General features: G+C 33.9%; 4 protein-coding genes across 4 annotated transcripts; 3 read left to right on the top strand and 1 right to left on the bottom strand.

The window, feature by feature from the left end:
• Nucleotides 1-784: 784 nt before the first annotated feature.
• On the top strand, nucleotides 785-3243 carry LOC106660554. Its single transcript, XM_014383557.2, has 2 exons — nucleotides 785-863; nucleotides 1960-3243. The coding sequence occupies exon 2, from the start codon at nucleotides 2025-2027 to the stop codon at nucleotides 3162-3164; it is 1140 nt and encodes a 379-aa protein (XP_014239043.1). The 5' UTR covers nucleotides 785-863; nucleotides 1960-2024; the 3' UTR covers nucleotides 3165-3243.
• Nucleotides 3244-5149: 1906 nt separating this feature from the next.
• Nucleotides 5150-7446, top strand: LOC106660178 (translocon-associated protein subunit alpha). The gene is made up of 5 exons (XM_014383057.2): nucleotides 5150-5483; nucleotides 6151-6333; nucleotides 6444-6703; nucleotides 6781-7045; nucleotides 7125-7446. Exons 1-5 carry the CDS (start codon nucleotides 5420-5422, stop codon nucleotides 7196-7198), a joined length of 846 nt encoding a protein of 281 aa, XP_014238543.1. The 5' UTR covers nucleotides 5150-5419; the 3' UTR covers nucleotides 7199-7446.
• Nucleotides 7447-8751: 1305 nt separating this feature from the next.
• LOC106655156 (60S ribosomal protein L12) lies at nucleotides 8752-10130 on the top strand. Its single transcript, XM_014375422.2, has 4 exons — nucleotides 8752-8928; nucleotides 9040-9113; nucleotides 9398-9787; nucleotides 10116-10130. Exons 1-3 carry the CDS (start codon nucleotides 8892-8894, stop codon nucleotides 9782-9784), a joined length of 498 nt encoding a protein of 165 aa, XP_014230908.1. The 5' UTR covers nucleotides 8752-8891; the 3' UTR covers nucleotides 9785-9787; nucleotides 10116-10130.
• A 20-nt stretch (nucleotides 10131-10150) lies between these two features.
• On the bottom strand, nucleotides 10151-11930 carry LOC106655065 (NADH dehydrogenase [ubiquinone] iron-sulfur protein 3, mitochondrial). The gene is made up of 5 exons (XM_014375303.2): nucleotides 11733-11930; nucleotides 11591-11641; nucleotides 11018-11265; nucleotides 10703-10948; nucleotides 10151-10617 (listed from the first exon to the last, which is right to left on the bottom strand). Exons 1-5 carry the CDS (start codon nucleotides 11800-11802, stop codon nucleotides 10453-10455), a joined length of 780 nt encoding a protein of 259 aa, XP_014230789.1. The 5' UTR covers nucleotides 11803-11930; the 3' UTR covers nucleotides 10151-10452.
• Between the last annotated feature and the right edge of the window lie 3304 nt (nucleotides 11931-15234).

The following is a 15234-nucleotide window of genomic DNA, read 5'->3' as shown; positions in this document are numbered from 1 at the left end:
TGGAAAAATAGTCGTACAGAGCTCTATTTTTTTTTAAATTACTTGTTAAAAAGAGTACTTTGCAACAGTGTATGTTACATTTTGATAAACAAATTACTGTAGTACGGGTACACGTTTAAACAATCAATTTTTTTTCAGTCATTTTTAGTTATGATTACTGTCCCTCTTGATGTGCTTGATGTATTTTGGCTAAGTGAACCAAATTTTTTTTATGATTAAATTTTATTGAATAAATTTTATTTTTTATTATTGAATAAATTTTTTCCGCCATATATTATGGCCAACCGCTTAATGTGGCCAAACCCCTTAGTCCCGGCGTGGTCATAAAAAGTGAAATAAATTGTGTGATTCCATGAATGATCAATTCCAAATAATTACACTAACTATGAACAACCATAATTTTATAAACTAGCAACTCAAAGTCTTTTTTCAACTACATTCAAAATGCAGTAAGAGATAGCTCACTGTCTTTCGAACATTTTATCTCCCATGTTTTACAAACTGCAATTTTTGATTTTACTTTTATTATTTATAATATGTATCAACCTATTAGTAACAACATGAATTATTATATTCCATAAAAAGAACGAACAATCGAGATTATTTTAGTTCTCATATATGTATATATAGACAAATTGCCGTCAGCTCGCGGTGCGGACAAAGAGAGAAAGTTCCCATAGTTTTTATAACCGCCTATTCCCCTCCACATAAAATTTTAGATCGAAGATCTAATTGTAACGGAGTTTTTAATCAATCGTGTACGTGACTCGAACCAGAGAAGAACAGTGTACGTTTCTCTGCCTCCGTGCCACGACGCCTCCAGCTGTCTATTTCTGTAGTACACCAACTGACAGCTCAACATTGTAAGTTGAAAATGAGAATGTTTTTATTATTTTACTTTTAAAAAACTACTTTTAATTATTTTTCTTATTTTCCATTAATATCATGATAATAACATATTTGATTGCCAAATTCCTTTTCAATACAAATAATATACCGAAATGATCATGTAAATAACTTCATAATGACATCACTGTTTCGAGACAATTAATGTCATTGCAACCGTGACATCTCCTGACGTCACATAACCTTTTGAGTTGCGTTGATGTTTTTTTGTATTAAAAAATAATAGATAACTTAATTGATTTGATATAATTTTTAAAATCTATAATTACTTATAATTTCGAAAATGAACAGACAATATATTATAAGGTTTTGATCGATTAAATCATAAAAAAACCTTAAAAAAAATTGGTTAAAAATTTAAGAAAAAATGAATCAATATTTTAAAAAATATTATGGAAGATCAGCACCAGCAGATTTCATTTCAAGGACAATATTTTTCATGTCCTTTCAATCGAAAATTAATTAACAAAAAAGAATGATATAATGCTTTGGAAAAATGTTCATTTGAAAAAATGTCTGCTAGTTATTGCTTCAGAAGTGTAAAGGAATTATTGAAAAAGTCATATTCTCGATAATCATCGAGTCTTGCGTGAAATTTCTTGCGTAAAAAAAAACAAATCGAGGACTTGAATAGAAACTACATAAAACATGCAAGTACATACAGTAGCATTGACGGAGTAAAATGACTCTCTTATGTCTCTCAATGAACTTGGAAATTTTGGTTGTCAGAGCGTTTTTTAAATTTTATGTCACGCAAGAGCCGCGAGCTTAGCTGCGTCCACCGCTTAGATGATAGTTTGTGACGTGTCGAGACGTCAAGATCCTTGTGCTATTCTCATTTAAAGTTTTTGAGAGAATTATTTTACATATCGAAATTTCATCTTTTAGTATAGCAATTGAAAATTATTTTAATTTAAGTTTTCAGTTTCTTTTACGTGAGTACCTATTTTTTTCAGCGGATCTTACTAGACTCTATATTGTATAGAAAAATTTCCTAAAATTTTAATCCCAACAATGCATGCATTAATTTTCTTATTTATTTTGCTATTTCAGTGCTTATCACGGCCATTTGACCTCGATCATTGACATTTCGCCCTACAAGTTCACACATTTAGAAAATGAAAAGAACGAACGCGTACAGAACAAATCAAAATGAAATCTGTTTTGATAGGATGCTCGATGAATATAAACCTAATAGATGCAGCAGTGTCGAAAGTTCGGTGTTTGAACTATATCATAAAAGTCGGAAATTTTCAACTACCCCAAAGAAATATGAAATTTTGAAAAATCAAAAGTGCGAACCCAGAACCGGTTCTGAAAGAAATGATGACGTCAACCATGGTAATGTTCAATTATGCAATAATACTGACACTCCGAGTTTGGTAAATAAAGCCAACAACGTTAAATCAGAAGATCAACTAGGCTCAGAACTCCCAAAGACTCGTGAGGATATCTTTATCAAATCACTTATCGATAATTCAAAGAACGATGATGGAAAAACTAAAATCTTAAAAAAACCCTACGAGTTGTTTTCCAACGACTTGATCATTCATGTCAGGAGTGAGCGTGGCATCGAAATTTGGACCAAAGTCAGAGGTTCTTTCAGTAATGAATACCAAATTCCAAGTCACTTGAAAGAAACCAAACCGTTATTGAAGTATGACCATAAGCTTAATAAATTGGCCCTCAAAAACTTACATCAACACCTCGAGGGTCTAATCACTGAAGATGATCCGAATGATACAAAGGATGATCTATGTGGTCTGACTTTAGGTAAAGTTAAGTTCCCTGGCATTCCCGATGCATATGAAAGGAGAAGGGAAATGTATCCCACCAATTATCCAAACGACAGAAAACTACACTATTGGGGGGGTGATGTAGGTTTTGATGATAATTTATATCAAAAAGTTTTGATAGATCGAGTGCGTAAATCAAAGAATATCCTCGCCCAAGGGATCAGTATGCATGAAATTTTACGAGCGAATGAACAAGTAGATCGGTTGAATGAGGAGAGTATGCAATTTCCTTATTCAAAAGTAGAAACCAACAGTGAAGAACAATCAACGATCAACAATTCTGAGGAATCAAGTCAGGATGCCTCTAACAATCAAGAAAGACCTCGTGCTCGAGGTTACGAATGCTCCATATGTGGTGATTCATTCATAAATGAAGTACTTTTGGAATTGCACCAGGCAGTCTATTTGGATGATCATCTACATCGGAAGAGGGACAGACCGATCGATTCTGCAGATCCATAGAAGAATTGTAATTAATTGAAAAATTGTTCTCGTATTGACTTGAAATGCTTAATTTACTTTTTCAAATTAAAATAAAGTAAAAAATATCCTTCAAAAAATGTGGCATGTTTCAATTTACAAAAAATATATGTTCCAATAATCACAGCACATTGTATGAAAATTCATAACGACTGGCAATTTGATGTAGAAACCAAAATATCGGTCACAAACGAGCGAAAGCAAAAGGTAAGGCGGCACATCCTTCGCGTCGATACATCATATTTACACCGAGGGTAATCTGCAGGGAAATCAGAACTCATCCTCGTGTACCTATAGGTAACATATGTACTCGAGTGTGTGAATTTGTTGGTGTATAATAAATATCAGACTAAACAACGAGCTAATGCCGTTGGGATACATATTCTCCATGTTCCATTGAAAAATATGGTCGAACAAATCGCTTTTATTGAAAAATCGCAAATCTATTTTATTTATTCTGCTCGGTAGTTTTGTGGACTCACCTTTCGACTTCTCAATTCTAATGGACTTATTTGAGCTTGGCTCGGTGGGTGGCAAAATATACTCACGTAAATATACGCTCCTTGTTTTCAACTCGGTGGGGCAGTTTCATTAGCTCGACTACTTTGCGACTGGCTGCTTTTCGCTCTAATGAAATACTCGGCTCGAGCTTGTAGCTTTTTAGTATAACTGACTCGCGGTAAGCCAGATGTACCAAAAAATGAATCAAAGCTGCGCAATATATTTAAAAAGCTACCGAGACTCTGCCAATCTTTTCGACTCGACACAGGACCTTGTAAAAAGAGCAATAAACGTCATTTCAAATTTAACGTGGACGAAATGAATGACACAAGTTTAATGTAGAGCACAATTTATGAATAAAAAATGTATTGATGCGCAAACAAAGTTGATTAAAATAATTTTTGGCTCTCGCATACATCCCAACTATTTACATAGGAAAAAACGTCAAATGAATCAGTGCGATTCGATATGGTGCGAATGAAAAAAATCCGACACTGCCTCTCGCACTCGATTAATATTGATGATATTGGCAAGCGCGCGTCAAACTTGTTTAACCATCGGTGGAGCGATTAATTCTGGTGGACAGGCCGGATAGATTATTTTGTCGCTGCGTTTGCAATTGCTCGGAAATTCGGGGATGCCGTTGCAATCGATCAGCTGGAATTTCTTGTCGAAGCATATTCTCAATTCTTATATGTAAGACTCGTTCTTTTTTACGAAATTCGAGGAATACATGATTTTTCGTCCTCTGGGACACAAAAACAACTGTATAAATTCGAGCTTCATCATTGAAAAATGTTTTTTTTACTTATTGACCACTATTAGAAACAAACTAAACTTTCATTATTGATTAATTAATTATAAATCTTCAATTGAAAATTGCATTCCGAGTCCATGCTTACTACTCAACTATCTTAGCCAAAAAGCTTAAAAAGCGAACGTACATACAGACATTTGTTGGAAATTCAATGTAGTTTCCAGATATATAAACCAAATTTTTTTACGCCTAGTTCAAAATCTCATTTTCAAGCCTGTCACACATCTTCCGCTATGGGGCAAAAATTGGCAGATGAGTTATACTTTTTGAAGAGGAAACTATGTGCCAATCAACTAGCAACGGCTTGTTTTGAAATTTTGCCATGAAGGTCATTAGTTTATGTTTTATACCTGAATAAAGCATTGGTGATTTTCTCTGATGTTAAATTTGCTTGAAAAGATGTGTTGAAAACAGTTAATGTTCAATAATGAATATTGGATGGCATTATGTTATTAATTAAATGGTAAAGTCCTCAAAGAGAAGAGTTCAAATTTAGGCGCGCTTGGCTGGCGTTTTGTCGCTTTGCTGCAGCGAAATATTCGCACTGCGGTCTGAACGTGGCTGATTTGAGATTACTCGGCATGGCTTGCGTCTGATTCGAGGATTTGGCGAGGGATTGGCGAATGACGCGTATAGCGTAGCGCCACCAGCACGCCGCAGCCAAGAGACGAGCAAGACCGGAGACGAGTATACTTGCCGGACACGTACGGCTATCCCCGCGACTCGAAACGGCAAAATAGGCCGCCAGCCGCGAGGTAGCAAAGCACAAGCACAGACAGTAGCAGCCGTGTCGTCGCTATATAGTCGTCGACATATCGCCAGGCCATTTTTGTACATTTTGTTCGTTCGGCATCTGCGTGACGTCGAAATTACGTGGACAAACAAAAACAATAGTCGCTGGTAAAACACCTGCACAAAAATGAAAAATTTCCTGCTGCTGCTGCTCATCGCCTTGCCGGCTGTAATCCTTATCACTAGTCCAGGTAAGAATAACCAACGCATTTCTGCACTCTGTACGCGTACCAGATGTCATCGTGTTTGCGGCTCTTCTTTTAAACCATGACGTGGCGTTCGTGAATTATTAATTATTTTGTTTACAAGCCAGTTCAATCACTTCTTTTTGGCTAAATGTTTATAATTTTATAACAATAAATTAGCGCACTTTCCAACATGCACGCCAAATGGCTCGGTGACACGTGAACACTCTCTCCCGTAACATCTTTTCTTCGCAAAATATTGTATGAAATCCATCGAATTTTGTCATATCCATTGAGCAAAACAAAGCATATGGTAGAAAATGCGTATTGATTATTTTTGAAAATCATCCAGTTTTTTTTTTCATTGAAGAATCCTAAATTGTCAAAATAAGAGCCCAGCTGTTGCCAAATGATCTCAAGTAATTCGGAGCAGTCTGGCTTCTGTTACTGTTATATTTTTTTTGGCTCGCCTCTCTCTCCCAGATTGTCGCTAAATTTACTATATTTACCATGGAATACAATTTTATTTATCAAGAAAGTTTTCAATTGTTCAATTTTTATATTGGCTTGTTGTGATAAAAATTATACATCCTTAATATTATTTATTAAATATTTAAAATATGTATTAATTATATTGTTTAAATCTAATTAAATATTGATTATTGATCATCAGGTAAAGGGCCATTAGCTTATGCTCAAGAGGATGATGTCAACGATATTATTGATGTCGAAGGAGAAGAAAGCACTATAGTTACAGAAGAAGAACCCGAAGAAGATTCTACTGCGACTGCTTCAAAAGATATAGATACAACAATTCTCTTTGTGGAACCAGTTCATAACGCCTTATCAACTCTTGGTAATTTATTGAATATCTATTTATTTATGGTTTAAAATATCATCAATATCTTATTAATAAAAGTTTTTTGTTTTAATTAGAATAATTATTATGAATTTTTAATTTTACAGATCTTCCTGCTGGCAAGCCTGTTGAATTTTTGATTGGCTTCACAAACAAAGGAGAAGTTGATTATGTGGTAGAAACTGTTGATACCTCTTTCCGTTATCCCATGGATTATAACTTCTACATTCAAAATTTCTCAACCATTGCTTACAATAAAGTTGTGAAACCCAAACACGAAGCTACTATTGCTTACTCATTTGTTCCTTCAGAAGCTTTTGCTGGAAGGCCATTTGGACTAAACATTAACTTAGCTTACAAAGATATTGTAAGTTTCTATCATTAACATTAAAAAAAAAGTACATATTCATATAATAAGACTTTGGAAACATTTTCTTTTTGCAGAATGGTCTATCATACAGTGAAGCTGTCTTCAATGAGACTGTCAACATAATTGAATTAGATGAAGGTCTTGACGGAGAAACTGTTTTCTTGTACATATTTTTGGCTGCTTGTGTTGTTCTTGGTCTTGTTGGTGGACAACAACTTTTGTCGTCATTTGGAAGAAAATCACGTCCCTCTGTCAGAAAAGCAACCGTTGAAGTTGGAACTACTAACCCTAACAATGTTGATTATGAATGGATTCCTAAAGAGACCTTAAACATGCTCAGTGAGTATATGAGCAATAAGTTCATATAACAAGTATATTGCAATTTCTCATCATTAATGTTGATGTTTTTTTTTTATAGACAAATCACCAAAAACTCCCAGACAAAGCCCAAGGCAAAGGAAAGCCAAAAGAGCAGTTGGCTCTGATGACTGAATTCAGTTTTATTTATACTGATGTTGTTGCAATAAGAAAATAATTATAAATAAGATGTAAAATTTATAACATTTGTGAGAAAGATTGATGCATCTCTGCCACTTACAAGTATCTTATAAGTGGTAATTTTACTTTTAAATCACAACATCTGACATGTGATCAAACTTTGTTTATGTAGGTAATATAAAATTTTTCTATCTAAGTACAATCTTTACAAAGTTTCTTTTAAATAAACTTTTTTACAAATACTCTTGAAAACTATTATTCATGTGTTGTGATAGTAAACTATAAACAACCAAGGAATGTACGAGTTGCTTCCAGATTTTGTAATTTGATGTTAAAATCTTCAGTTGCTATGTTCCAACTGTAAGATTGTAAAGAAAAATTAAAAATGTTAGTGTTTCGTTCTACATTCCAAGTGAAATTTGAGAAAAAAATTCCCTTCGTTTTTTTTAAAATTTGCCTCTTTTTTTCATTTTGCCCAGAATTTATTGCGACTTATCCAATTGTAAATACTTTGAGTGCTGAGTGAAAGTTAATTAAATATTTTGTTGAATAAATAAAACAATTTGTAATAAAAGTTTATTCTGTCATAACGAATAAATGTTTTTATAAAGATGTACATATGATACGTTTATTATTTCCTTTCTCACTTGCACAATTGCATATTTAAGCATTAACGAATTAATTACGAAATTGAAAAGTGAACTGAGGTAAAATTAATATTTGTCGATCATGTTTCAATAAAATGATTATTCTTACATCTCTTATCACCGAAAGTTCCAAAAGTTTTACATGATATATTATTGATCAATTTTTCTTTTTGGATCGTCAGAAAACGTGAAAAAATTGAATGCAGTCTTTTCACTATTACTTGTTTTACTTTGCGTCTTCAGAAAAACACAACAATCAAATTTTTAAACTAATTACACGTATTTAATTATTATGTAAATGAGAATTTCATTTTATTCAGTTTTTGAATATTCTGTATCATCAACTATTTGTATTAAGTAAGTCGCTTAAATAATTTTTCCTCATATAACATAAATAAATAAATCGATCAGTTCCTATTTTAACCGCGATAATTGCATAATAATAAGTGATTCTATTCTTTCAAATGGTTTCAATTTCAAGTCATATAACTAATAATGGTATTTTTTTCAGGAATCCAATTTCTAAAAAAAAAATATTTCGTCATTGTGATATCTATCAAAATTATCTAATTTTAAGCCTAATAATTAATCTAATTAGATTAGATTCAAAATAAAAAAAGTAACTTCCGTTTAATACATTTATTTTTTAAAACTAAAACCTTATAAATTACATTGTATTGTAATTAATATGAATATTGAATGCTTGAAGAATTTTTTGCCATAAACTTTCATATTATTCCTGAATAAGTAATCATCTCCGAAACATCCAAAATCCAAAATACGAATAAAAAATACCAAGCCCTATTAGATGCTGTGAAAGTAGCTGCTATTTGAATTCAAGATTCCGGCCGGTCTTATACTGAACAACAATTGCCAACAGGCAGCGCCACTGGAGCACTTGAAAGTGAGCCTCGTGGGCCGTGGCTAGGACAAAATCTTTGCTCTTCTCGAATCGTAGCTTACCGAGTGCGGACGCTACTTACGTGAATTCCAGTCACATCTTACTTTTTTATATTTATTATAAAAAAAAATAAATCAAAATGCCTCCAAAATTCGACCCCACTGAAGTTAAGAAAGGTATTTTTTTAAATATTTACATTATTCATTACTTAAAGAAAGTTTATTTTGTAACATAGACCAACAGCACGTTTTTGCTCAATTATTAATCTTCTTGCTTTAAATTTACAGTTTACTTGAGGTGTGTCGGTGGTGAAGTAGGAGCTACTTCTGCCCTTGCCCCTAAAATTGGTCCACTTGGTTTGGTAAGTACAACAAAATAATCACGCATTTATCATAAACTTGTATTTCGTATAAACTTTTAGAGAAATTAGGTTAATTTTCCTCCATCGTGCCTGTACACGTGTTTTTTATATCAATTCATTGTGCATGATCGAGCGAAATTTTTAAGATTTATTCAAGCATTTTCTTCATTCGCGAATTAATGTTTTCTATTATTTTTCTATTTTTTATCAACTGATGTTTAAATTTTTTTGCAAAAACTGTCTTACTTGCTATTTAAATTTTAACACTTGGAATTTTTCAACAGTCCCCAAAAAAAATTGGTGATGACATTGCCAAGGCCACCAGTGACTGGAAAGGTTTGAAGATCACTGTTGAGTTGACGATTCAAAATCGTCAAGCAACAATTGCCGTTGTTCCATCAGCTGCATCGCTGATCATCAAGGCTCTTAAAGAACCACCACGTGACCGCAAGAAGGTCAAGAACATCAAACACAGTGGAAACCTTTCATATGATGAAATTGTTGCCATTGCCAAACAAATGAGGCCTAGATCTATGGCTCGTGAACTCAGTGGCACTGTCAAGGAAATCCTTGGTACATGCCAATCTGTTGGTTGCACTGTTGACGGAAGACCACCACATGACTTGATTGATGAAATCAAAAGTGGAGAAATGGAAGTTGCTGATGATTAAATGGTTAGTATAGAGTCCTCTGCTCAGTCTTTTAATTGCAGCCTCATTGTGGCAAGATTTGAATGATGAGATTTCAAACTTTTGTTTTCAATTACTTTTAATATGAGTACTCGAATGTTTCATTTTAAACTAGTTGCATTTATTATTTGTACACCTAAAAGCAATTAAAAGCAAGAGATTTGGACTCTTGGTAGGGGTTGGCATCCCATCCACCTTTCTGACACTATATGCTATTTGGTTCAGAAGGCATCAAAGCCATTGAGGAGTGAACCTCAATAAAAAATCATTGTTATCATTCATCAATTGATAATGTTTACTTTTTAATTTTCAGATGTCTTTCAACATTATTAATAAAAATCGTAAAACTTATTTATACTCTTGTATTTATTTGAAACCTTGTGAATTTCTTATACCCACTTACAAGTACATAGTAATCATAAATATCAATGATAATTATCATACAAAATTACTTTATTTACAATAAACAATTACAGATTTTTAGTTTTTTCTAAAAATGTATGAACTCAACTCATTAACAAATGAGAGAAGAGATAATTTTATTTAACAATGATTCTCTGGAACAAGTCTCTTCTTTCGCTTGAAAAACAAATGAAATAAGATTTTAGAGCTACTTTAAATTTTTAAATTTTCTAAATATCCGGCAAATTTTATTTTTTTGGTGCAGTCTCTGCAGGAGTAGGTTGAGGTGCTGAATTTCCTTTTCTGAAGTTAGGGAACTGTTCCCATGGTGCTGACAGCTCAAACTTCCTGTATTCTTGAGCCAATTCAAGAGGTTCAGCTACAACACGTTTTTTCTCATCATCGTATCTTACCTGAAATAAAAATTTCATAGAGAAAATAGAACATTTCATTCAGTAGAAAAATTAAAAAAGCCAAAATCAAATAATTATAAAATACCTCTATAAATCCTGTAAGGGGGAAATCTTTTCTTAATGGATGGCCTTCAAAGCCATAATCAGTAAGAATTCTTCTTAAATCAGGATGCCCTGAGAAATAAATTCCAAACATATCCCAAACTTCACGTTCATACCAATCTGCAGATTTATGTATTTCATAAATTGAATCAACTGGTGTTAATTCATCAGTATATGATTTTACACGGATTCTTCTAGCAAATCTTATAGATAACAGATTGTAAACAAGCTAAAAAAATGAAATAATATGAGTAAATTTAAAAAATATTTAAATGCATTGTAGCATTATATTTCTTACCTCAAATCTGTATGGTCTGCTAGGTATGTCAACCGCAGTCATGTCAGATAAGTTTGTGAATTGTGCATTATGATGGTAAGTTAAAAAAGATATTGTTGGAACAATACCTTCTGGAGAAATGCATATTTCCAACTCATCACCTGCTGCTATTTGAACTTTTTCTACATAACGTGGCAAACAGTCAGCTACATATGCTCCAAAATCTGTCAATTCGGTGACTTTATTTTGATCGAGTCTTCTAACGGTAGCTGCAAACATTAAAATAATTCATAATAACAATAAGATAATTCAGTATTTTACAAGTCAATATCTATAAGTATTTTTTCTATTGATTCAATTTAATTTTCATAAATTCATTTAATTTTAATTATGATATATGTTAATTAATTACAAACATTCTTCTAATTAGGTACTTTTGATCATTACTAAGAACAGTTAGAACAAAATAACAAATGTCACACAAGCGAGACACCTTATTGGTTTTTATCTTTCAAATAAAAATACACTAGTCCAAAAAAATGTAAAAAAGCAAATGTGAATAATAAAAATAGAATTTTGTTTGACGTTACTTACGTCTCTCATCAGCCTTTGCGGTCCTGAGAGTGGAACAAGCAGAAATATAACCTAAAATGATGGAAAAACAAAATATTGTCATTACATAACTGTGGGTAAGTTTAAATAAATAAGCAAATTCCATCGAGCAATGTCAACTTACGTTGAGGCTGAGATTGAACACGAGTCAAAGACTTGATAGCCGAGAAGACATTTCTCATAGCAAATGCCATGACTGCGAATTCGAGGCTGAAAGTCGACTTCGCCAATAGCTTTCACAACAGCCTCGACGTCGATTTCGGCTGCTTGTCGATATACCTGCCACAGGCACTCCACCAGACGCGCACGGCCAGCTGCCAGACGCCCAGAATGTCAAGCTAATATTCTACTGCTAAAACTTGCGCGTTCGGCACCGTGGCCAGTGCGCAAGCGCCCCCTTGAATCGCACGAATTCGCGCTTTTCGAGCCGATAATTATGCCATTTGTGCAAGACAGAGAGAGAAAGAGAGAGCGAGCGAGAGAGCGAGAATCTGCACAAGCGGAGTCGCTCTCACCTAGGGGCCGAAAAATCAGCTTTGTTTTGTTTATACGCTCGCTCGCAACAAGCTTGACCATTTTTGCATCGGGTTAAAACGCAGTGTTCCACCAAAATCACGTTGGAATAATCGCAAATTTTGCCTCCAACACGAGTTCGCGCCGAGTTGGCTTGAAGGTGGTTCGAAAAAAGTGCTCTGACTGCCAAGTTCTCGACTTATCATAACCTTGCAGTTTTTTTTACGCTTATTGTGTATGCGCTTGGGTTGCTTCGCGCATATGTAAATATCATCGACGTCGACTGGGACAAGCACATGGATTTATACTCGACTGGGCGAATAGTTTATACGGAAATGCACAGCCGAGCATCGCCCAAGCTATTTGTATGCTTCGATGTATTCGCAGCTACCCGATGATGGCCCAAGAGCATCAAGCAACGGTGGGCAAAGTACAGAGGTAAGTGACTTTTCGCGTTTGTCATTGCGGTAGTTGGTGTGGGGACACAGCCTGGGGACGCCGCTGTGTACAACAACGATCCTCATATACGTGTTAAAACGCGCTCCAACATCATTTGAATGTCATGAATTATTGTTCCGAGGATAAGGTTAGAAATGCTCTACAACTGCCACTAATCGAAGTAAAAAATATCTTTTAAAATTCACAACATTATCGAACAATCAAATATTTGCCAAACATTTGAAAGTGCGTAACTAAAAAAAAGACGAGAGCAAGTGGACAATTTTTTTTTTCGAATCGTATACTCACGTTCCGTACATTCTAGCAATCAATTTCAAATAGTAGTGAACATTACACAATTTTTTCACATGCATTATCGCGTTTGTAAAGAAAGTGTTGTCGATGTCATGTTATGAATACCCATTGCCTGTAGGTTATACGATAATTAAAAAAGAATTAACATGACTGTAATGTAAACTTATAGTTTTTACGAGAGGTTGATGAATTTTCAATGTTCTTCTACCAATAAGATTTTGCACGAGATCTGTCAAATAGCATTGAAGCCAAATATTCATATCAAAATTCTCATGATTTGGAAATATTATGATAATGATAACAAACGGCTTTAACATATAAGATTTCAACTAGTTAGAATATTGTTTGTCCAGAAATGTTAAACCATACGTTATTAAATTTAAAATTCGGGTATACACTAAGGGTACATCATTTTTTTACGATACTCTCGTCATAATAATTTTTTAACTTACCGTATTTTCGAAATAAATGGGATCTGTGAAATTTGTGAATTAATCTTAACGTACGCTTTAATGAATTTTTTGAACTCAACGTTAGATTTTCGAAAAAAATTAGAGGCAAAAGTTCGGGATAATTTTATCTAGAAAAATTTGACTGTGAAAAAAACTTTTAATTTTTATTTTTGATAAAGAAATTGTTCAAACTGTGACACCTTAGGTGCAAATTATACACCCTCGGTCCTTAAACTCAAAGTTATCATGATTGAGATTTGGTGAAATAAAAACACAAAAAGAAGATATTATAGCTGGAAAGAAATTGAATTTTTTTTAGCTTTTTTCGAATTGTCTTGAAAATTCTTTCCTAAATTTGTTGAGCTATCATAATCTGTTATAACCCGATTATAAATTAATTAAATGGATTTTTCTATTATCTAAAACGTACTTTAATTTTCAATATGATTTCATTCCATACAAAATTTTGAAATCTAGTTGAGCTCAAATCATTGATACAGACGAAGATAGAAATAAAAAATAACACGAACTTTTGAAATTTCAGTTATCAAAGGAAAATCTCTCTTGGATCGCGCGCTCACTGGTATCGAGTTTTAGTAAATTATCACGAAAGGTAAGCGAGCATCATATGCAAATAATTTCCTCTATATACCATATAAAGATACCTCAGTCGTTAGTGCGTAGTTTGTGTATTGGTTCGCTCGAAGCGATTCAGATTTTTTACCAGAGGTGGCGCTGCCTTTTCCGTTTGGAACATTTATGTATAGTGACTATATCTCTATCTAACTATGATGCAGATAAAAAGTATTGCAACTACATTTATGTGCACAGCCAAAACTTCTAGTTCAATTCTTATGCAATTATTTTCAAGTTATTATCGAGGCTCTAATAACTTTTTTTAATAACAAGAACAAAATTCATCATTTTCTGAGTGAATAATTTCAATACAATGATAAATTTTACATTTCAAACAAAACAATTTCAAATATAGTTTTAAGGGGTATCGAAAAATAATGCAAAATTTTAGTAAAAAGTAGTCTGTATAATAGCTTGATAAACAATAAGAGTCATTCTAAGTTTATCAAAAAGCTGAAAAGAAAGCATAGAAAAATGAGTTTGACAATATTTATTTTTCAATGGACAGTAACATCTAATCATGTTCTTCATTACGCCATTGAAGTAACAACTGTAGCATTCACCAAATATTGGTATAATTTTGTTTCCAATTCAAACTTGAAATGGGTTTTTGTCCATAAGCGTGATTTACAGAATTAAATCATACATGAAATCAAATGAGATTGATGATGAAATGTAAATAAACAAATTTTTTTTTTCGTGTCAAAAAGGTTGTAATTTCATTCTTTTAAAGGTATAAAAACGAGGAAAAGGCAACAAAAAAATCGTACATGAAAGATTTCACACGTTGAAGAGAAAAACGTCATCGTCAATCAAGAATTCGACGGTCGACGCGTACGACAAATAAACGTGCGTAAAAGTCGTAAGTCACCATGCACAGCGCCGCGATATAAGCCGGGGCGCGTTGCAGTCGCGTATGCATATAGATATAAATCAAAATCGAAGCGCAAAAGTGTATATAGCGCGGGGTGCGAAAAGTTACGCGCCAAAAAGGAAGAGAGCGCAGAGGCGAACAAAGAAAAATTGCAGGACTCTGTGGAGCGGATAGTGCGACGGACGATGCAAAAGGGAGGGAAAAGTCGCGGGGGCAATGGAAGCGTGCCCGTGAAACTCGCCAACATGTAGTTGGCTGCAGCGGCATATTGTGGAGCTTGCACGATCGAGCCGAAGAAAAGGCCAAGAGAGTGCGTACAGAGACGTTTAGGCGCGATATCAGCGCGTCAAATGGCGTAGAGGCGCAGGCGAGGGCTTGGTAGGTTTCGTCCACGCGCC

This window comes from Trichogramma pretiosum, unplaced genomic scaffold (genome assembly GCF_000599845.2).
Source record: "Trichogramma pretiosum strain Unisexual culture from Peru unplaced genomic scaffold, Tpre_2.0 scaffold57, whole genome shotgun sequence".
NCBI lineage: Eukaryota > Metazoa > Arthropoda > Insecta > Hymenoptera > Trichogrammatidae > Trichogramma > Trichogramma pretiosum.
This window is presented reverse-complemented; position numbering and strand designations above follow the sequence as displayed.